The sequence below is a fragment of the Panthera tigris genome, chromosome A1, assembly GCF_018350195.1.
Source record: "Panthera tigris isolate Pti1 chromosome A1, P.tigris_Pti1_mat1.1, whole genome shotgun sequence".
In the NCBI taxonomy this organism is placed as follows: Eukaryota; Metazoa; Chordata; class Mammalia; order Carnivora; family Felidae; genus Panthera; species Panthera tigris.
This window is the reverse complement of record NC_056660.1, coordinates 123,593,084-123,615,469: the sequence shown is the minus strand read 5'-3', so window position 1 is coordinate 123,615,469 and position 22,386 is coordinate 123,593,084. Positions and strand designations below refer to the sequence as shown.

The 22,386-nt window shown below is 37.7% G+C and overlaps 2 protein-coding genes across 10 annotated transcripts in view; both read right to left on the bottom strand.

Moving 5' to 3' along the window:
* IL31RA (interleukin 31 receptor A) overlaps positions 1-7,723 on the bottom strand; it is an 82,358-nt gene extending 74,635 nt beyond the window's left edge. For all 3 annotated transcript variants that reach the window (XM_042986946.1, XM_042986964.1, XM_042986953.1), the window contains exon 1: positions 7,673-7,723. In XM_042986946.1, coding sequence (XP_042842880.1) covers positions 7,673-7,684 — 12 coding nt within the window. In that variant the 5' untranslated portion in view covers positions 7,685-7,723. The remainder of the gene's footprint in view (positions 1-7,672) is intronic.
* A 12,256-nt stretch (positions 7,724-19,979) lies between these two features.
* DDX4 (DEAD-box helicase 4) overlaps positions 19,980-22,386 on the bottom strand; it is a 91,617-nt gene continuing 89,210 nt past the window's right edge. For all 7 annotated transcript variants that reach the window (XM_042986899.1, XM_042986927.1, XM_007079933.2 and 4 more), the window contains 3 exons: positions 21,259-21,529; positions 20,999-21,109; positions 19,980-20,313 (listed from right to left, as the gene is read on the bottom strand). In XM_042986899.1, the coding sequence (XP_042842833.1) occupies positions 20,227-20,313; positions 20,999-21,109; positions 21,259-21,529 (469 nt within the window). In that variant the 3' untranslated portion in view covers positions 19,980-20,226. The remainder of the gene's footprint in view (positions 20,314-20,998; positions 21,110-21,258; positions 21,530-22,386) is intronic.

Genomic DNA, 22,386 nt, shown 5'->3' with positions numbered 1-22,386 from the left:
CTAGCATTTCTTTTTCAAGTAGTCGGGAGAACCCAGCCACAAACAAGCTCTTTACCACACTCCTCCATTGACTTTCACAAGAAATACTGGGATGGGCCAAGAGACTGCACTCACCCACCCCCACCGGACCTCCTCAGTGAAGCAAACGGCAAGATGAAATCAACTGATTACAACAGTATCAAAGCACAAAGAACCCCCTCACCACTAGGGCACAGACAAAACTCCACTTCTTCTATAAGGAGATAAAAGCAAACCTCACTGCCTCTGGAAGATGACAGGAAAATCTTCTAACTTCAGGACACAGGAGAAGATCCATTAGCCACTGGGAAACAGGTAAAAACAAAACCTCTCTACTCATTGGGCAGGGGCAGGAAAGAAGCTCAGGCTCAGTATCTGGCACTTCTATCCCAAAATCTGCTACCACTGGAATACAGAGTAAACCCTCTCTTGCCCTAGACCAACTACAGATCTCAGGCACAGGCTAGCTGCCAAGGGGAGGAAAGGCAGAAATGCTGAGAAAGTCTCACCCCCAAGACTTAGGAGTACAAGTCTTGCATAGGACAACTTCTGTTATGCCAGGTCAGCCATAAGTATAGCAGCAGGTAATCAGCACCCACGGTCTTCTGATGGGGGAGAGAGACCCCTGCTGTGGTAGACCCGGGTCTGGTAGACCCCAGACCTCACTCTAAGCAAAAGGTAATAGCAACTCACTGTTAAAAAAAAAAAATTGCAGCCTAGGATACACTGAAGCTCAAACCAAGCTCAAAATCTGGCTAGGCTGCATCAAGTCCCCACACTGATGGCCTGCCAGAAGAAGTACACCTATTTCCAGGTATAAAAATTATTTACCTGATTCTTTACCCATGATTGGAATTTGAGTAAAATTTTTCAAGATATAGTTAGCAGAACCAAACTAAGACATGACTCAGATAGTGGAACCAACAAACAGAAACCCTAAGATAATAACCATATTGAACAGCTTGGTGAAAAATCTTTAAATGGTGTCTAAGAAGTTTTTATCTTTATATGTTGTGCAACAGGATAGTTTTGAGATATTAATATTCCACTATTTTTCCTTTCTTCCCCATTATGAGCAAGAAACAGGATCATTATTATGTTTTTGACTCAGGAAGGTGAACAAACTGGAAATGTCTACGTGAAGTACATGACTCGTTCAGTGGTTAGGGAAAGCCCAGATTAATGGAAAAGGTAACTCAGGGAAGGGAGACAAAGTGCCTAGAAGGGAAACAGAGAGTAACAGTAAAAAAGCTCTGACCCAACTTCAGATTGGCGACAGATTAAGGATTTGGAGGTTCCATGAGCTTGATCTGAAGGGCCTGCCCACAGCTTTGGTGGTGTTCATGACCTAAAATCCCAGCCAACTCCATGTGTTGGGGTTAGAGTGATCCCCATAATGACTGAGATAAATTCCCTACTATTTCAATCAGATAGAAGATTCCAAATGAACTTTTGTGATATTATATTTAAGCATATAGAACAGGATTCACATCCAGACTCTTGTTTTTAATTTTATATCATTTATGTAATAATTTATATTCTGTGGTTACAAAGCTTCTAGACACAAGGTCTCCCGGTGATCTTGCCTTTTGTTATTTACACTCTGTATAATGCTGTCTTGAATGTAGATTGGAACTAGTAATGTACATTTAGTTTATTTATTTATTTAGAGAGAGAGACAGAGAGAGTGCATGCACACATGGGTTGGGGGGGGGGGCAGACAGATAGGGAGAGAGAGAATCCCAAGCAGGCTCCACTCAGCACAGAGCCTGACATGGGGCTTGATCCCACAACACCAATATCATTATCTGAGCCAGTATCAGGAGTCAGACCCTCAAGCGAGCCACCCAGAGGCCCCAGTAACTCACTTCTAATTAAAAGAATACAGCAAAAGTTAAGGGATGTCACTTAAGGTTTTTAAATTTTAACTTCAGGGGCACCAGGGTGGCTCAGTCGGTTGGGCATCTGACTCTGGCTCAGGTCAGGATCTCACAATTCTTGAGTTTAGGTCCCGCATCAGGCTGTGTGCTGACAGCCGGGTGCCTGGAGCCTGCTTTGGATTCTGTGTCCCTCTCTCTCTCTCTCTCTCTGCTACTCCCCTGCTTGCTCCTCTCTCTCTAAAAAAGTGAATAAACATTTAAAATAACATTAAAAATATTGAAATATTTAAAAACATGGAGGCAGCCATAGCACGGATTTAAGAGGTAGAGGAGAGAATAGGTGAATTAGAAGATAAAAGTATAGAAAAAGGGGAAGCTGAGAAAAAGAGAAATAAAATCCAGGAGTATCAGGAGAGAATTAGAGAACTAAGTAATGCAATCAAAGAGAACAATATCTGTATCATAGGAATTCCAGAAGAAGAGACAGAGAAAGGTGCTGAAGGTGTACTTGAACAAATCATAGCTAAAACTTCCCTGATCTGGGGAAGGAAAAAGGCATTGAAATCTAAGAGGCACAGAGAACTCCCTTCAGATGAAACTTGAATCCATCTTCTGCGCGACATATAGTGAAACTGGCAAAATACAAGGATAAAGAGAAAATTCTGAAAGCAGCTAGAGATAAACAGGTTCTAACTTACAAAGGTAGACACATATGAATAGTAGTAGACCTATCTACTGAAACTTGGCAGGTCAGGAAGGAATGGCAGGAAATCTTCAATGTGATGAACAGAAAAAATATGCAGCTGAGAATCCTATACCCAGCAAGTCTGTCATTCAGAATAGAAGGAGAGATAAAGGTTTTCCCAAACAAACAAAAACTAAAGGAATTCATCACCACTAAACCAGCCCTACAAGAGATCCTAAGGGGGATTCTGTGAATGAAATGTTGCAAGGACCACAAAGTACCAGAGACACCGCTACAAGAATGAAACCTACAGACACCACCATGATTCTAAACCCATATCTTTCAATAACAACACTGAATGTAAATGGACTAAATGCTCCAACCAAAAGACATAGGGCATTAGAACTGATTAAAAAAAAAAAAAACAAGACCCGTCTATTTGCTGTCTACAAGAGACTCATTTTAGACCTGAGGACACCTTCAGATTGAAAGTGAGGGGATGGAGAACTATCTACCATGCTACTGGAAGTCAAAAAAAAATCTGGAGTAACCATACTTACACAAACTAGACTTTAAATTAAGGCTGTATCAAGAGATGAAGAAGGGCATTATATAATAATTACAGGATCTATACATCAGGAAGAGCTAACAATTATAAATGTTTATGCGCCAAATACGGGAGCCCCCAAGTATATAAAACACTTAATCACAAACATAAGCAACCTTATTGATAAGAATGTGGTAATTGCAGAGGACTTTAATACCCCACTTACAACAATGGATAGATCATCTAGACACAGGATCAATAAAAAAACAAGGGCCCTGAATGATACATTGGATCAGATGGACTTGACAGATATATTTAGAAGTCTGCATCCCAAAGCGACAGATATACTTTCTTCTCGAGTGCACATGGAACATTCTCCAAGATAGATCACATATTGGGTCACAAAACAGCCCTTCATAGGTACAAAAGAATTGAGATCATACCATGCATACTTTCAGACCACAATGCTATGAAGCTTGAAATCAACCACAGGAAAAAGTCTGGAAAACCTCCAAAAGCATGGAGGTTAAAGAACACCCTACTAACGAATGAGTGGGTCAACCAGGCAATTAGAGAAGAAATTAAAAAACATATGGAAACAAATTAAATGAAAATACAACAATCCAAATGCTTTGGGATGCAGTGAAGGCAGTCCTGAGAGGAAAATAAAATCCAGGTCTATCTCAAGAAACAAGAAAAATCCCAAATACAAAATCTAACAGAACACCTAAAGGAAATAGAGGCAGAACAGCAAAGACACTCCAAACCCAGCAGAAGAAGAGAAATAATAAAGATCAGAGCAGAAAATAAACCATATAGAATCTAAAAAAACTGTAGAGCAGATCAAAGAAACCAAGAGTTGGTTTTCTGAAAAAATAAACAAAATTGACAAACCTCTAGCCAAGCTTCTCAAAAAGAAAAGGGAGATGACCCACATAGATAAAATCATGAATGAAAATGGAATTATTACAACCAATCCTTCAGAGATACAAGCAATTATCAGGGAATACCATGAAAAAGTATATGCGAACAAACTGGACACCTGGAAGAAATGGACATATTCCTAAGCACCCACACACTTCCAAAACTCATACAGGAATAAATTGAAAACTTGAACAGACCCATAACCAGCAAAGAAATTGAATCGGTTATCAAAAAATCTCCCAACAAATAAGAGTCCAGGACCAGATGGCTTCCCAGGGGAGTTCTACCAGACGTTTAAAGCAGAGATAATACCTATCCTTCTCACGCTATTCCAAGAAATAGAAAGGGAAGGAAAACTTCCAGACTCATTCTATGAAGCCAGTATTACTTTTATTCCTAAACCAGACAGAGACCCAGTAAAAAAAGAGAACTACAGGCCAATATCCCTGATGAATATGGATGCAAAAATTCTCAGCAAGATACTAACAAATCGCATTCAAGAGCATATAAAAAGAATTATTCAGCATGATCGAGTGGGATTCATTCCTGGACTGCAGGGCTTTTTGCATTTGCAAATAAATCAACGTGATACATCACATTAATAAAAGAAAAGATAAGAACCATATGATCCTGCCAATTGATGCAGAAAAAGCCTTTGACAAAACCCAGCATCCTTTCTTAATAAAAACCCTTGAGAAAGTCAGAATAAAAGGAATATACTTAAACATCATAAAAAGCCATTTATGAAAAGCCCAAAGCTAACATCATCCTCAATGGGGAAAAACTGAGAGCTTTCCCCCTGAGATCAGGAACACGACAAGGATGTCCACTCTCACCGCTGTTGTTTAACATAGTGTTGGAAGTGCTAGTATCAGCAATCAGACAACAAAAGGAAAACAAGGGCATCAAAATTGGCAAAGATGGAGTCAAGCTTTCACTTTTTGCAGATGACATGATATTATACATGGAAAACCCGATAGACTCCACCAAAAGTCTGCTAGAACTGATACATGAATTCAGCAAAGTTGCAGGATACAAAATCAATGTACAGAAATCAGTTGCATTCTTATACACTAATAATGAAGCAACAGAAAGACAAATAAAGAAACTGATCCCATTCACAATTGCATCAAGAATCATGAAATCCCTAGAATAAACCTAACCAAAGATTTAAAAGATGTGTATGCTGAAAACTACAGAAAGCTTATGAAGGAAATTGAAGAAGATACAAAGAATGGAAAAACATTCCATGCTCATGGATTGGAAGAACAAATATTGTTAAAATGTCAATACTACCCAAAGCTATCTACACATTCAATGCAATCCCAATCAAAATTGCACCAGTATTCTTCTCGAAGCTAGAACAAGCAATCCTAAAATTTGTATGGAACCACAAAAGACCCCAAATAGCCAAAGTAACATTGAACAAGAAAAACAAAGCCAGAAGCATCACAATCCCAGACTTTAGCCTCTACTACAAAGCTGTAATCATCAAGACAGCATGGTATTGGCACAAAAACAGACACATAAACCAATGGAATAGAATACATACCCCAGAACTGGCTACAAATGTATGGCCAACTAATCTTTGACAAAGCAGGAAAGAATATCCAATGGAAAAAAGACAGTCTCTTTAACAAATGGTGCTGGGAGAACTGGACAGCAACATGCAGAAGAATGAACCTGGACCACTTTCTTACACCATTCACAAAAATAAATTCAAAATGGAAAAGGACCTGAATGTGAGACAGGAAACCATCAAAACCCTAGAGGAGAAAGCAGGAAAAAACCTCTCTGACCTCAGCCGTAGCAATTTCTTACTTGACACATCTCCAAAAGCAAGGGAATTAAAAGCAAAAATGAACTATGGGGACCTCATGAAGATAAAGAGCTTCTGCACTGCAAAGGAAACAATCAACAAAACCAAAAGGCAGCCAAGGGAATGGTTTTTGCAAATAACATATCGGACAAAGGGCTAGTATCCAAAATCTATAAAGAGCTCACCAAACTCCACACCCGAAAAACAAATAATCCAGTGAAGAAATGGGCAGAAAACATGAATAGACACTTCTCTAAAGAAGACATCCAGATGGCTAACAGGCACATGAAAAGATGCTCAACGCTGCTCCTCATCAGGGAAATACAAATCAAAACCACACTGAGTCATGCCAGTCAGAGTGGCTAAAATGAAAAATCAGGAGACTATAGATGCTGACGAGGATGTGGAGAAACGGGAACCCTCTTGCACTGTTGGTGGGAATGCAAACTGGTGCAGCCACTCTGGACAACAGTGTGGAGGTTCCTTAAAACATTAAAAATAGAACTACCCTATGACCCAGCAATAGCACTGCTAGGAATTTACCCAAGGGATACAGGAATGCTGATGCTTAGGGGCACTTGTACCCCAATGTTTATAGCAACACTTTCAACAATAGCCAAATTGTGGAAAGAGCCTAAATGTTCATCAACTGATGAATGGATACAGAAATTGTGGTTTATATACACAATGGAATACTACGTGGCAATGAGAAAAAATGAAATATGGCCTTTTGTAGCAACATGGATGGAACTGGAGAGTGTGATGCTAAGTGAAATAAGCCATACAGAGAAAGACAGATACCATATGTTTTCACTCTTATGTGGATCCTGAGAAACTTAAGAACATGGAGGAGGGGAAGGAAAAAAAAAAAAAAAAAAAGAGAAGGAGGGAGCCAAACCATAAGAGACTTAAAAACTGAGAATAAACTGAGGGTTGATGGGGGGAGGGAGGGAGGGGAAAGTGGGTAATGGGCATTGAGGACGGCTCCTGTTGGGATGAGCACTGGGTGTCGTATGGAAACCAATGTGACAATAAATTTCATATGAAAAAATAAGGTAAAATATATTTGATAAATAAATAAATAAATAAACTTTAACTTCTGTCTTTCTCATACTCTTTTGCCCTCTCACTTGCCCTGACAAAGCTAGCAGCCATGTTGTGAACTGTGCTACAGAGAGCCATACATGGCAAGGAACTCACAGGACAGCCTTTGATCAGTAGGCTGTAAGAGACTGAGGTCTTCAGTCCAACAACCTGATATGAACTAAATCTTGTGAAAAATTTGAGTGAGCTTTGTAGCACATCTTTGCCCAATCCAGTCCTGAGATGACTACATCCCAGGTAACACCTTGACAGCAGCTTTGTTAAAGACCCAGAAACAGAGGACTTACCTAAGCTAAATGCAGAAACCTAACCAACAGAAATGGTGAAATTATATGGTTTTATGTCACTTAGTTTGGAGGTAATTTATTATGCAGTGATAATTCAAACAGATATCAAGAGAGAAAACAGGAAAGTTATTAATATACATCTATCTATCTCTGATATTTCTTTATAAAGTAAGTCTGACCAGTGGTTCTTAAGCAAGGGTGTTTATCAGAATAACCCAGGGCTAAGGTGAGTGCTAGAAAGGAGAAATATATGGGAAAAGAAAAGTGGGGTAACAAAAATGAAGGAAGACAAAGTCCATTTTGTTCCAGTGGGAATCCAATGACTCTGGTTCAGGACATGGCAGGTGAGGCTGTTAAGGCCATTGTCCCAGGATTTGATCTCCCTGTTACAGAAGGGTCCTGGCTCACCATGTTCTTCATGTGGTCCCTCAGGATCCTTTGGTTTCCTGCTTCTATGTACCATTTGGATTTGGTTTCCAAATTGCACTGAAGACAAACGAGAGTCAAGAGGAACACCACTGTGGTATCATCAGAATCATCATCAGGTCAGAACACCAGACCTTATCCTGGAACAGGCTTAGCAGTCCTATTTTAGGAAATGGCTCCAGATGATCCTACAAAAGCCCATGAAAACATTCCGTGCTTTAATTCATTTATCTGCCCTGGCAAAGCTTATGAAACAGCAATCCTGACAAAGAGTACAGGGAAATGTCCTTTTCACATGTATAGTCTCTTCACATCTCCCTCAGGATCATGAAATAGCCAAATGGGTCAAGTTTCATTTTCAGTCATGTCTCATTTTCCAAAACTACAAAGCAAGATTTCAAGTCATATCCAGAAAGGGTTGGCAGAGTTAGAGGTTTAAAAAATCCCTAGAAAAGATAAACATGAGAGAGTAAAAAATAAATAAATAAAAATTAAAAAAATCAAACAAACAAAGGACAGAGATTTGACAAGTGTTTTTAGACTATGTTGACCTTGACAGGATAAAGGCCTTTGGTCAGAAAAATATAACAGAATGCTTAGTCCTGTCAGGGGGCTGAGAAATAACTTACTTAGTAATGGGAAGCTCTCATAATAAAATATGGGGTAATAACCACTAAAGATTAATTAGACATTAGCCTCTTTGCTTGAGAATGTTCCATTATATTCCCTTCCTATTCTATACCCTATACCTCAATCTAACTGATCAGAACATATTAAAAAGGTCTAAAATGGAGACATAAGGTGCCCAATTCAAGACCTATATAGGTAGTTTATGAGGATAAAATGATGTAAACGGATACTACATCTCATCAAACAATCCCATTTACAATTGCACCAAAAAGAATGAAATACCTAGGAACAAACTTAACCAAGGAGGTGAAAGACCTGTACTTTGAAAATTAAAAAACACTGATGAAAGAAACTGAAGAACACACAAACTAACGGAGAAATACTCCATGCTCATAGACTAGAAGGCTTACAACCACTAAACCGTCTATACTACCCAGAGCAATCTACTGATTCAATGCAATCCCTGTCAAAACACCAATAGCCCTTTTCATGGAACTAAAACAAGTAATACTGAAATTTGTGTGGAATAACGAAAGACCCTGAAAAGCCCAAGCAATCTTGAGAAAGAAGGACAAAACTGAAGGTATCACAATCCCATATTTCAAGATATACTACAAAGCTGTAATAATCAAAACAGGATTGTACTGGCACAAAAACAGAGACATGGGTCAATGGAATGGGACAGAGAGCCCAGAAATAAACCCACACTTACATGATCAATTCATCTATAACACAGCAGGCAAGAATACACAATGGGGAAAAGATACTTTTGATTTTATTCCAAGGTGTCAATGGAAGGTTTCACACAATTAGATCACAACTATTACCTGGCTGGCATCAACTGTAAAATGCATCCTGATACTAAAAAGTAAGAACATGTACATCCTGCAATAGATGAAAATAGTTTAAAATCTTTAGAAGTGATTTTCCCTTTGAGGAGTACAGCTTCTAGCCAAAAAAACCTGTATGACATTTCAGGACCAGTCACAGGCAATTACACAGGATTTACCTGGCAGGCCTCACAGGAGAAAGCTGTCCTCCCCACATCCAGTTTGGGGTACAACCAGTACACTGTAATCTCTGAAAGCTGTTGCAATAAAGGACTCTGGCCCAGGTGACTCCATTTGGAGGTCTCCCTATATGGGAAAACGGTAAGGCAAACTCCTTTATTCTGACTGAATACTTTTTCACTCCTAGCCCTTCTTCCTCTTTCCTCCAACAGTCCATAAATCTGCAGAAGGCTTTTGTTTGTGGCTCACTCAACACCACCCAATATCCATGCTGATGCATCTGATCCTCACTCTGTAGGCCATTCCATAGGGAGAAGTGGAACTGGGAAGTCTTTTCTCTGGTTTAGACTTCTATTTATTTAACTGCAATAAGTGACTAAAAGCTTGACTGTCACTTTCATTTTGGCTCGTTTAATTCACTACTCCAATACCTGGCAGCTCAGCTGAGTTTCTGCCATCAGTCAAGTACAGCAGAATGCAGTCAGGCAATCTCAACACAAAGCATGGCCATAGTCAGAGGTTCTTAAGAAGCTCATCAGCCACGATTTCAGGATTGTTCTCTTTTTCTGTGTATTCAAGTAAATATTGAGCAACTGCCGCTTATGAGAACACTGACTTGGCTGTGCTAGACATGACAAAACTTATCCAATGGAAACAATTCACAGCACTGTAGATATGTATTTGGATGATAAAAATATTTTATTTTCATGAGAAAGGACTTGAAGGAAAGAAGGAAGCAACTCAACTATGGTAATCAAGGAAGGCTTTGTGAAAGGAAACCATCTTCAGAACACTGAACTAGTACAATTTTGGTAATTAGTGGACAAAGCATATGCCTATTAGAGTATAATATTCCCACTATCAAAGAATATAAAGAGTCCTTTTCTAACACTGAGGAACATTTTCCAGGTTAGGGTTTTGTGGGATTTTGGGGGTTTTTTTGTTTTTTTGTTTTTTTGTTGTTTTGTTTTGTTTTTTGGTAAATTAGAGGTGCATGCCTCTAAAACAAGAACCTATTTTCCTCTGCAGAGTAACATGGAATGGGATGTAGGATTATTTTCCATACTTTCAACCTTAATTGTTTTGACTACATTTTCCTTTGGTTTATATTCCCCAAATCCTAACTAGTGGGTTATAGAAAGGGCACTTGAGTATTTTCCCTTATAACTGTTTACCTGTGACAAGTAATAGGTCATTTGGCCAGTTAATAGCCACTGGGCTGGATAGAGGCATCCTCCAAAAAGTGTAACCATTCTGGTCTAAATAGTTGCACTCTGAAAGCTAATTTAAGGAGCAATTAAGTTTTGAAAAAGAAGCCTGGCTTCACTCCAGCTGTTCAATTAGTTTATTTATTATGCCTCACTTTCTAACTCCACTAACATTAAAATAGGTTGATAATATCTTCAAACCACAAATATTTAAGTACTTTTCAATGCCAGGGAGAAGTTCATGCTTTCCTAGAGCTTTTAGTTCAAACTGAGTCTATACTCTAGAGCTAAACTGTTGACCAAGAAGCCAGTAGCCACATGTGGCTATTGAGTACTTAAAACATGGCTAGTACAACTGAAAAACTGAATTCTTAATCTAATTAAAATTAAAATCTTAGAATTATCTCACCTACTGGAAACTTTTCTAAGTATGTTTGGAACAACTTGGGTATCTATAGTACATATGTGAATCCTAATATATTAAGTCTATTTTACAAAGACTAAATAATTTCCAATGAAAACCACATCTAAAATGAGTTGTGGGGGTATCTGGGTGGCTCAGTTGGTTAAGCATCCAACTTCGGCTCAGGTCATGATCTAACGGTTCATGAGTTTGAGCCCCACATCAGGCTCTGTGTTGACACCTCAGAGCCAGGACCCCGCTTCGGATTCTGGATCTCCCTCTCTCTCTGCCCTTCTCCCATTTGCACTCTATCTCACTCTCTCAAAAATAAATAAACATTAAAAAAATTTAATGAGATATGAGGTAATTATAATATGGTGTAGTGGATTTCAAAGATTTAGTACAAAGAAAATTTATAATATCTAATTCTTATAAAGATTAAATGTTGAAATGATATTTGGGATATACTGATTACATATATGGCTCACGTTATATTTCTAAAGTACAGGACTGCTGTAGAGCAATACTTTGCCCCTAAAAGCTTAAACACGGAACAACTTAAGAAGCTCTACTGCATACACGCATTTTCTTTCTGTTCCCTTCTTTCTTCCCTTGTTTTCTTCTCCCTACTCCTTCTAACAATGATGTGCACTGGACTCTTAAGAGCTAGAAAGACTGCTGACCCAGGGCTTAGATGATTCAAGGCAATCCATGTCTTACTGGTTTAGAACTTAATAAAAGAAGAACAGGGCAATGACTCAGCAACTCCAACATATTAGGAACATCTTAGAAACTTAAGGGAAAGTGTCAAAGAGCTTTGCATTTCCGCAAGGACAGTATCAGGAGTCATTTTCTATTAAGTCTCAAAAAAAATGGTTTAAGGGAGTTTTTAAAGTTTTAAAATCACAAAGTCCTGAAATATTACTAAAGGACAAAGTAATTACCTTATTCTAAATTACATTTATTTTATAAATATGACATATTAAATGAATAAAATGGAAAAGAGCTTTCAACAAAGTATTTTAACCGTCACATAATGGACTCATTAAATTATCATTATCTGTACTTCTAATGGTCACTCTCCAACTCCTACAGCACTGTGAGGGTACACAAAAAGAATGAGAAATGCCTTATTTATAAGTTTACATAGATTCATTGCTATTTGAAGGATATCAAGAAGTTAGTTTTTGTCCTGACTCAGTTTAATACAGAAATCAATTGACTATTCCTGAGAACATATCATTTCATCAGTATTGGCAGAGACTGCTGGCTGATTCCCAGCTTCCTGGGCACACAGAAGAAGACTACTTTTCCAAGCTCCCTTACAGTTACATTCAATTAAGTTCTCAACAGTAGAATGTGAAAAGAGATGTATATGCCATTTCCTTGCCTGACCCATCAAAATCTTCCATATGTCCTTGTCATCCTTCCTCTGCCTCCACTCTCTTCCGTTCTCTAGCTTGATGAAGAGAAGCATAAAGACCTTGTAAGCCATGTATCAAAGATTACAGATCTACATGATGGAAGAATCCCGGAATTCTAAGTAAATAGTTGAGAGGCAACCTACCTACTGGGAATATGCTCCTTGGACAGTCAAGGTGGGCAAAAAAAAGTAAATCTATCATAAGTCACTGAAGTTTTAGGGGTTAGCAACAGGTAGGGTCACCCTAATAGATACAGTCAGTGACCCAAAGGACTGTTATTTAACCTAAGGACAAAACACTTCCACATATCTTGCTGTCACTATTGAGCAAGATAGCACCCCATCTCTCTTAATTCCATTTTTTCTCCACTCTCTTATACCACTCATGGTATATGGTTTGCAAAACCTGACTAGGTAGAAATGTAAACAGGTGTAGAGACACAAATATGCCCAACAGGCATATGAAAAGGCACTCAACATCACTAACCACCAGGTAAATATGAATTAAAACCACATTAATAGCTAGAAATAGTAATACTGGCAATACTAAGTGATAGTGAGAATGTTGAGCAAATGAAATAGTCTTAAAATGCTGGTGGCCACGTTAAATAGTACAACCACTTTAGAAAACTCTTTGGCTGTTTCTAATAAAGTTAAACACAAACCTACTTTATGACCCAGCAATTCCACCCCTAGGAGAATTGAGTGCTTATGTACCAAAAGACTTGCACAATATTCATAGACACTTTATTCATAAAAAATTGTGAACAAATGAAATGCCCATCAACAAGAAACTGGAAAAACAATTTGTAATGTATTCATATGACAGAATAAAAAAAATGAACAAACTAGTGATACACAAACCAACATGGATAAATTTCACAGGTTTTACGTTGGACAAAAAGCCAGACACAAAACAGGGCAAGCTCTATGATTCCATTTATATCAAGTTCAAGAACAGGCAAATCTAACTATGGTAACAAAAATCAGAATAGTTATAACCTCTGGGTAGGAATTCAACTGGAAAGGGGCAAGAAGGTCATATAAGTGATAGATATCTTGATTTGGGTGATGTTGAGAAATATATGCAGTAAAAATTTAAGCCATATACTTAAGATTTGTGTCTCTGATTATATGTAAATTTTGTTTCAAGTTCAAAAATTAAAAAGTTAACTTGTTTCAGAGCACACAATTATTAGTAAGTTGTTGAGCTGGGTTTGAACTTAGGTCAGTTTGAGTCTTTTCACTACAGTAGGGTTCATTTTCCTACCAAATTACATACACAGATGAGAAAACTACAAGGTCTCTTTAGAACTTTGTTTAAACAGGCAATCAGCATCACTCTATGTATTTTATATCTAATACACACACTATGATAAAATGTACTTGTTTTGGTCCTGCATTCTATATCAAATGGTGGTATTAACTTTGTGACACTATATCAACAATACTTCTGTTTACAGAATTGAAAAAAAATTACTGGAACCAAACTTTCTACAAACACAGATGACTGGTAACCCAGTAATATAATTCAACAAACATTTTAAGATGAAACTGTCAGAACCTGCATTACATTTACCTGGCAAGAACACACTGGCTCATTACCACGTGTGAATTATCATGAATAAATCTTCAGTGGTGGAACATCTAAAGGACGATGAAAAAATGAAAAGAAGAAGTATAAAGATGCCAGAACAGTCAATTAACAAGCATCACTCATGCCCATGTAATATTTACAAAGAGATTCAACCACTATAGCTGCAGATGTGATCTGACTTGTTTCTCAACTGTACATTTAACACTGATAAAGCAGCTAGTGCAATACTAGAATAAGACTTGAACATCAAAATACAACTATACCAACATTTAGCTATGATACTCTGCATTCTTACACAGTCTTCAGACTGCCTCTATTAAAAAACACTTCAATGCATGCATTGTGTGACTTCTTCATTGATTAGAGATGAACATGGAAAAAAACCCAGTTATTGTCTTATTTTTATATATAAGCAAACCAAGGCCTAAAGCAGATCACTGATAGAACTAGGCACCACACATGTCAACAAATAAAGCCAATGTTAAGGTTATTCCAACTAGTTATTTATTTTGAAGCATCATGCCTACCTTGCTATATGAGCTTCTCCTCCAACACATGTAAGCTTTTAAATAAAGTGTTTGGATTTCTGTTGAGAGTGTTTTAATCCCCTACATTGTAACCCCCCTTCCAAAACGAAGACAAAAATCAAATTAAAATGGACATATCCAAGACTTTGGGATAATTAATAAGCTCATATATTCAGGAGAAGAAAAGGTGGTTTTTGTCCCTGGAATAGTGAAAAAGAATCCCACAAACACATTAGACTCCAGCTGCAGAACACACTAACTAATGGAGACAAAAAATCCTTTTACGAATTCTCACACTCAAAATCCCCCACAGAAAAGTAATTCCAATACCCCACTTTGATGATTTGACAATTATTCCCTAAATTACAGCAAAACAATCAATCATTTAAAGGATTAAGGAATTTACCTGAATCTCCAGCCCCCAAACTTGAGGCCACATCATTTGCTCACTTCTATTTCAGCGTCTGTACTGTCCTCTCTTGACATGAATTCCTCATGGCACTACCGTATATTCTCTAGAGTAGGAGTCTTAAATCTGCTGTTCTGAACCCTTTGGTTGGGGGTATAAATGGATTTGAGAGAGGCTGATAAGAGCCCTGAGATTTAATGTACCATTGGGCTCTGTAGATGTGATCCAGAAAGTTTAGGAATGCTAAAGGGAGAGTCCCAAGGACAGCCTACAGTGCCATCCCACCTCCAGTGCAACCGTCGCCCATGCAGGCACCCTTCCGCGGCGGTTCAGCTCCCTGGGTCCCTTCAGGCCAGCCTCCTACTCCACCCGAAGGCTCCCTTTGCCCCACGCCCTCGCTAGCTGTCATTTCCGGGCCTCGGAATGAGCTCTGCCAGGTCCTGGAGAGCGGAAGAACCACAGGTTGGGGCCGCACCTGGGAGCCGCCTCCAGAAGCCCGGACGCAGGCGGAAACTGCTTCGCAGCACTGGCAGCTTCACAGTGGCCACCGCCGCCTGCGTGCCCAGGCTCGGCTCTCTCCTGGTTGGATGCTGAGAGTTCCTTTCCTCAGGATCTCGGGGCACAATGCTGGGCTAATATTTACAAAAGATGTATTAGGCACGCAGTTAGGCAAGGGGTGCGAAAGGGCAGGGAGCAGCGTGGGGCGGGGCGGGGGGGGGGGCGGAGGAGGGGATCATGCCGATAGATGCTGATAGCAAGCAAAAGCAACGTCTGCCAACCACAGATAGCAGCCGCACGCTGGCGAGCGACTGAAAAAGGTCTCTCAGAACTTAAAGACTACATAGGTACCCTATCTTCAACACATTTAAAAATCTGTGAAGAGCACACAAACCAAAAAAAATGAAAAGCTGCCTTCTCCCAAATTATCGGATAAATAAAACCGTTAAGTATGCAAACTGGGTAAGTGTAAAGTTATGGGCAGGGTTGGAAGAGTAAACATCCCACCAAGCCATCTGCTCTATATACACAAGTTATCAATGCTGAAAAACGTAAATCAGAAAAGCCATAGCTACTCCACTTCAAGAATGTAGGGACAGATGAAGTAAGCAAGTTTACCCTAATTGTAATCAGGACCACTCTTCACCTTTATTTGCTACTGCATCACCATTATTCCCAAACTTTCACATTATGCTTCATATTCCACATTTTGAGCTTCCTACTTTGGTTTAGACCAGAGTCTTTGGCTCATTAAAAATGCACAAGCCTCTAGGAAAGAAAAGCTAAGCTTTATTGTTCACATCCCAACCTATGCCTTCTTTAGAGAACAAGCTGTGATTGTAGAATTAAAGAGACACAAGGACTCCTGGGTGCTTCAGTCAGTTGGGCACCAAATTCGGCTCAGGTCATGATCTCACAGCTTCTAAGTTAGAGCCCTGCATTGTGCCCTGTTCTGACAGCTCAGAGCCTGGAGTCTGCTCCGGATTCTGAGTCCCTTTGTGACTCTGCCCCTCCCCCATTCATCCATTGGTTCGTTCTCTCTCTCTCTCTCTCTCTCTCTCTCTCTCAAGAATAAAACATGTAAAAAAAATTTAGAGAGACAGAAGAGCACTTAACCTGTAGGCCCTGCTGGGAAAGGTAGACATCGCTGTATCTGAGTAAAGCTAGCATTCAATAAACATACAACTTACAAACTGATGAAGGCTTAAGATTTCTGATGCCAAGCAGCAGAACTGGTGAATGTTAAAAAAAAGAAAAAAAGAAAGAAAGAAAAAGAAAAAAAAAATTTCAGGTTAAATTCCTAAGTGAAGCAGAAAATTCACTATTAAACAACATTTCAAAAAACAGAAGAGGGGTGCCTGGCTGGCTCAGTTGGAAGAGCACTGCAACTCTTGATCTCAGGGTTGTGGGTTTGAACCCATTCTGGGTGTACAGATTAAATAAATAAAAACTTGGGGCGCCTGGGTGGCTCAGTCGGTTAAGCGTCCGACTCCAGCTCAGGTCATGATCTCATGGTCCGTGAGTTCAAGCCCCGTGTCGGGCTCTGTGCTGACAGCTCAGAGCCTGGAGCCTGTTTCAGATTCTGTGCCTCCCTCCCTCTCTCTGACCCTCCCCTGTTCATGCTCTGTCTCTCTCTGTCTCAAAAATAAATAAACGTTAAAAAAAATTAAAAATAAATAAAAACTTAAAAAATAAGAAAAACAGAGGAAAATAAGATTGCCCTTGGAAATAAGAAATTGCTTTTAAAAATCAGAGGGTTAAAAAATAGTAAAAATTCTACCAGAACATAACAAGCCAAAAGACAAAAAACATGAGAGATAGGATATAGACAGAAGAAAGAAAACTTAGGAAAAATTATGAGACAATGTACAAAACACTTTCAGGTCCAGAAAAGAATGATCTGCTAAACACACCAACTACTAGCCAGAATTAAAAAGCCCACTCAAAAAATTTAGAAATATCAGTATCTTTTGGAGTCAATACAGTAACCCAGAAAGGTAATGATATGGTGAAAAGAGCATGTTTCTTCTCCCAGAAAGAAAAAACAAAGACAAACCGAAGGGTAAAATTGCTCAAAGGTAAAACTGCTCAAAGAGACTACGATTCAAGTTTAAAGCAAATTAGTATGTGGAATGGTTTTGATCAATTTTCGTTTGACCCTGACATTTAGAATTCTTCTAGGAAACACAACAGAGATCATAAAATTGGAAAAATAAATTTAAAAAAAGGAAATCAAACTGTGTTAATTGGTCCATTCAGCAAACAATATTTTCCTCTGTTTTTCTTATTTTTTAAGTTTTTATTTATGTAAACCCTGCCTGTTGATTTCCAATTTTAGAACCAACATATAAATATAAAAGAGAAACTTTATGGTTATTAGAATAGAGTGGAAGTGTTAACTCTGGAAATGTTAATGTACAGTTTGAAGTTGATACACTGTAAAAGCCCTAACAGAGAGAAGAGAAAGGGTGACTTTACCATCACCTCACAAAGTATACTTATAACTATATTAAAATTACCCAAGAAGACTGAGGTCAGTTAAATCTTTACCTATTATACAGAAAGCCAAGAGAAATCTCAGCTTGGTGAGATAAAAATAAAACATATGATACCAACTACCAGAAATGGTGAAAGACCATTGAACATGGGATGTGAAATAGCAATTTGAAAGAAAGAGGCAGAATACTTCTTCCTATTATAAACTCTTCAATAGCATTTTATTTTCTAATCATACCTGTACCTGTTACTTTGATGTATTTTAAAGAAATCATTCAAATTTATACCTAGAAATGCAGAAAGTAATTGAACATGGGGACATTAACAGTGGGTTTGTAATGATACTGTAACTGGTACAATTTTATTTCCTTTTTTATACTGATTCAGTAATGCTATTATGGTAATTTGACAAATCATGCAAATTCAAAAATATTTTTAAAGCAATCAGGCCAGGTATGACCAAAAGCTCTTTCAAGAAACAGAAAAAAGGGGCGCCTGGGTGGCTCAATCGGTTGGGTGTCCAGATTCAGCCCACGTCATGATCTCACGGTTTGTGGGTTCCAGTCCTGCATCAGGCTCTGTGATCCTGGAGCCTGCTTCAGATTCTGTGTCTCCCTCTCTCTCTCTGCCCGTCCCCTGCTTGCACACACTCTCTCTCTCAGAAATAAATAAAACATTTAAAAAAAGAAACAAACAAAAAAGACAAATGGCCTGTAAATACCCTTTGTAAACAAAACAAACTGGAGGAGAAAATTAAGACACACAGGTACTATGAGTAATGACACCAATGCTTTCCTTAATTTAACCTTTCCCAGAAATGAGATTACACAGTACATGTTAAATATTCCCCATATTTTCATTACTTGAACTTCCCTTGAGTTGTCTGTTTGTTCTTTGTGCATTCCTCTAAGGTATTCCTACATATCCACATTATCATGAACTACTCACTGATAATACATTGTAGTCACTGTAATCATTGTAATCATTGTCATATTTTTCTTTGTTGTTTACTCGTTAAATAAGCAACTCATCCTTTTGTGCACAAATCCTTTGGGATTTCTGACTTCTGAGTTTAAATTCAACTCTCATCCCCAATTCAAAGCTTTCATACTTAACTGTATTTTTTGTAGTTCTAACTTTTAGTAATGCACATGGAACTGATGTTGACTATGGCATGGGGTAGGTATCTAACTAATCCTAAAAACATGTGTTAAACAGACCTTCTCTTTTCATGTGTGATGCCTTAATTATAAACCAAATTCATGTAACAAGATATATGTTGAGGACATGTTGCTTTGGATATTTTAAGTTAATGATAACAAACATTTGTAATGGTTAATTTTTTGTCTCCCTAATTCTTACTTGTTCCATGTCTTAATGTTTTGGTTCATTTACTTAATGATTTATTAAGAACTACTTACATTCTAGACATATTTAAGATATACATTAGTAAATGAAAAAAAAGATTCTTTCCCTCATTGTTCTTAAAATATCAAAAAATTAATTGTGGCAAAAGTGAACAGTATTGTTTTTTGTTTATATAGTTTGAGTTCAAATAATGATTTTCACTATTTGTGTATGAATGTATATCATACATTAATATTTAATTTATGTAATACCTTGTTCACTTCATTGGTTTTACAAGGCTCAAAATTTCAAAATACAGGAGAACTATGATATGCAACAAAGAAAAATTTTAAATGCTGTTAGAAAACTAAGGGGGCAAAGTGTTTCATCCTTTATTTTCAAGGAAAGTCTGTACAGAGTAAAAACAAACATTTGTTACGTCATTGTGTACAGAGTTCACATTGCATTTAACCATTTTCATCACATATGTGATGACCTAAAGTCAAAATCACCTTCAAGGCTTATGTCTTTCACTGTCTGTTACATGAAAATCATGTTACCAAATTTCAGTGACACACTATTGCTTTAAAGGCTCCTTTTTAAGCAAAAAAAGGAGACTCAGTTTCTAAATAAAAGTTTGTCATAAATCCTACTGCTTGTTTTAGGATCAATAAACACCACACTAAGACTATGTATTTAGACATGAAACATGTTTAAAACCCCTGAAGAATACACTAGAAATAAGCAAGACATTCAGAATGCTTTAATCTTTCCAGTTAACACCATTTATATCAGTAACCGCAATGTTGTTAATTTTTAGTATTTCACATAACTAGTCAGCAAGAATTTTTTTTTAAGGGTAGGAATAAGAACAGAAGGACAGAAGATAATAGAGTGTCAGGTTTTGCACTTCTGTTAAACTCAAAAATCAAAACTATTTTCTTCTCTGCATCAAAACTGTACCACAAACTTGAAGGATGTTTTAGCTTTAATCCCATGACTCATCGTCTACTGGATTGGGAGCTTGTGAAGAAGAAAACCCTGCTGTGTTCAAAGTATTCTTGCCCTGGTAATTCTTTAAAAAGAAAGAAAGAAAGAAAGATTTAATTTTATGATATCCCTCAAATTACATTCCCAGACTCAGAGAAGGTACTCAAACTTCCCACCATGTTTTCCCAAAAAATATAAAAGACTGGATTCTCACTAAATTTAATCCATTTGATAAAGGCCCATATGAACCTGGGTAGTCTAAATTACATAAAATATTTCAAGAAAATCTTTCTTGAATCAGTAGTTTTGGCAGATGGAAAAACTGAAAGCTCTATACCTTAATAAATAAGCATAAATATTTAATGGTTAGTGCATTCACTGTTGCTGTATAAAAGTGGTGCTGCCTATAAACAGACACATCAAAAAGGACATGCAACTCACTATCTCTAGTATTCCGTCTTACTTAATAATACTGTCAGAACTCTAAAAACAAGGAATTCTTACAGGAAATTCAGAAGAATCCAAAGGAGCTGTAAATGCCAGCAAATTTGAGAAAGGAGGGATGTTTGAGCGTGAATTGAAAGGTTATATTATTCCTCACTTTTAAGACCAAAAATACATACATACATAAAACTTTAAGAAATATTAAACTTTTAAGTATAAAAAATAACAAGATAATTATTAAACGTTATTGTTACTTCACAATATTAACTACAACATTCACAAAGAGTAACTGGAAGCCAAGTTCTAAATTTTTCCCCTCAACTAACCTTTCTAGTATCAACTGATGCAAATACATTTCCTCTTGCACTACCACTGAAGGCAGGAACATATGTACTAAAGGCAATTTCTTCCAACCATGCAGGAACATCCTGTTGAGCCTAAAAAAAGAAATTATTAACTTCATATTCAATATGCATCTAGTCTCAAAGATTACAGAAGTTTACTTTTCCTCAATATACATAGATATACAAGGTCTACTTTCAATGATAGAATAATATCCATTCAGTTTTAAACATTTAAAACTTACATCTGACAGTACTTTCACTAAAGGCTGTGCCAAATGGTTATCTGAATCAGGATCAAAAAAGGAAATAGCTCTGCCAGTATTTCCACAACGACCAGTACGTCCAATTCGATGAACATATTCATCAATGGTAGAAGGAAGATCAAAATTGATAACATGTTGAACATTTTCAATATCCAGCCCCCTGGCAGCTACTGAAGTAGCAACAAGAACTGGGCACTTTCCACAGCGAAAATCTCCCAGAGCTTGCTCTCTCTCTCTCTGTTCTCGGTCACTAGAAATCAAAGAAAGCATGTGTCAGGACAGCTCTTAAAAAATTATTACAGTGGGGGTGTCTAGGTGTCTGAGTCGGTTAAGTGTTTGACTCTGGATTTCTGCTCAGGTCATGATCTCACGGTTCATGATTTTGAGCCCCACATCAGGCTCTGCACTGACAGTACAGAGCCTACTTGGGATTCTCTCTCCCCCCCTCTCTATCTGGCCCTTTCCTGCTCACATGTGCTCTCTCTCTCTCTCTCACTAAAATTAATAAACATTAAAAAAATTACTACAATGAACCATTCAAGTTCAACATGTTTTCAGTAACAGTAAAAATAGCAGCAATCAACATTGCTATCTACTTCTTACATACCAGGTATTATACTAATTTTTTTCAAGCCATCATTTTATTTAATTCTCACAGTAATACTTTGAGGGTGGAACAATTATCCTCATTTGCACATGAAGTAAGGTAACAAAGGTAGTACAGAGTGCTACAACACAAATTTAGGTCAGACAAACAAACATCAGGGTATCTGAGCAGCTCAGTCAGTTAAGCATCTGACTTCAGCTCAGGTCATGATCTCACATTTCTTTAGTTTGAACTCCACATTGGACTCTCTGCTGTCAATATGGAGCCTGCTTTGGATCCTCTGTCCTCCTCCCTCTCTGTCCCTCCCCCACTTGTGCGCTCTCTCTCTCAAAAAATAAACTTTAAAAAAAAAATTTTTAACAAGTGTGACAAACATTAAATCTCACCTATTAATCTCGTACTTGTCTTGACAATACACAACTATTTGATTAGAATGTTTTCTCAAAAAAATTGTTTAAGTATAATCTCAGAATTCTGTATATTCATTAGTATTTCAGATC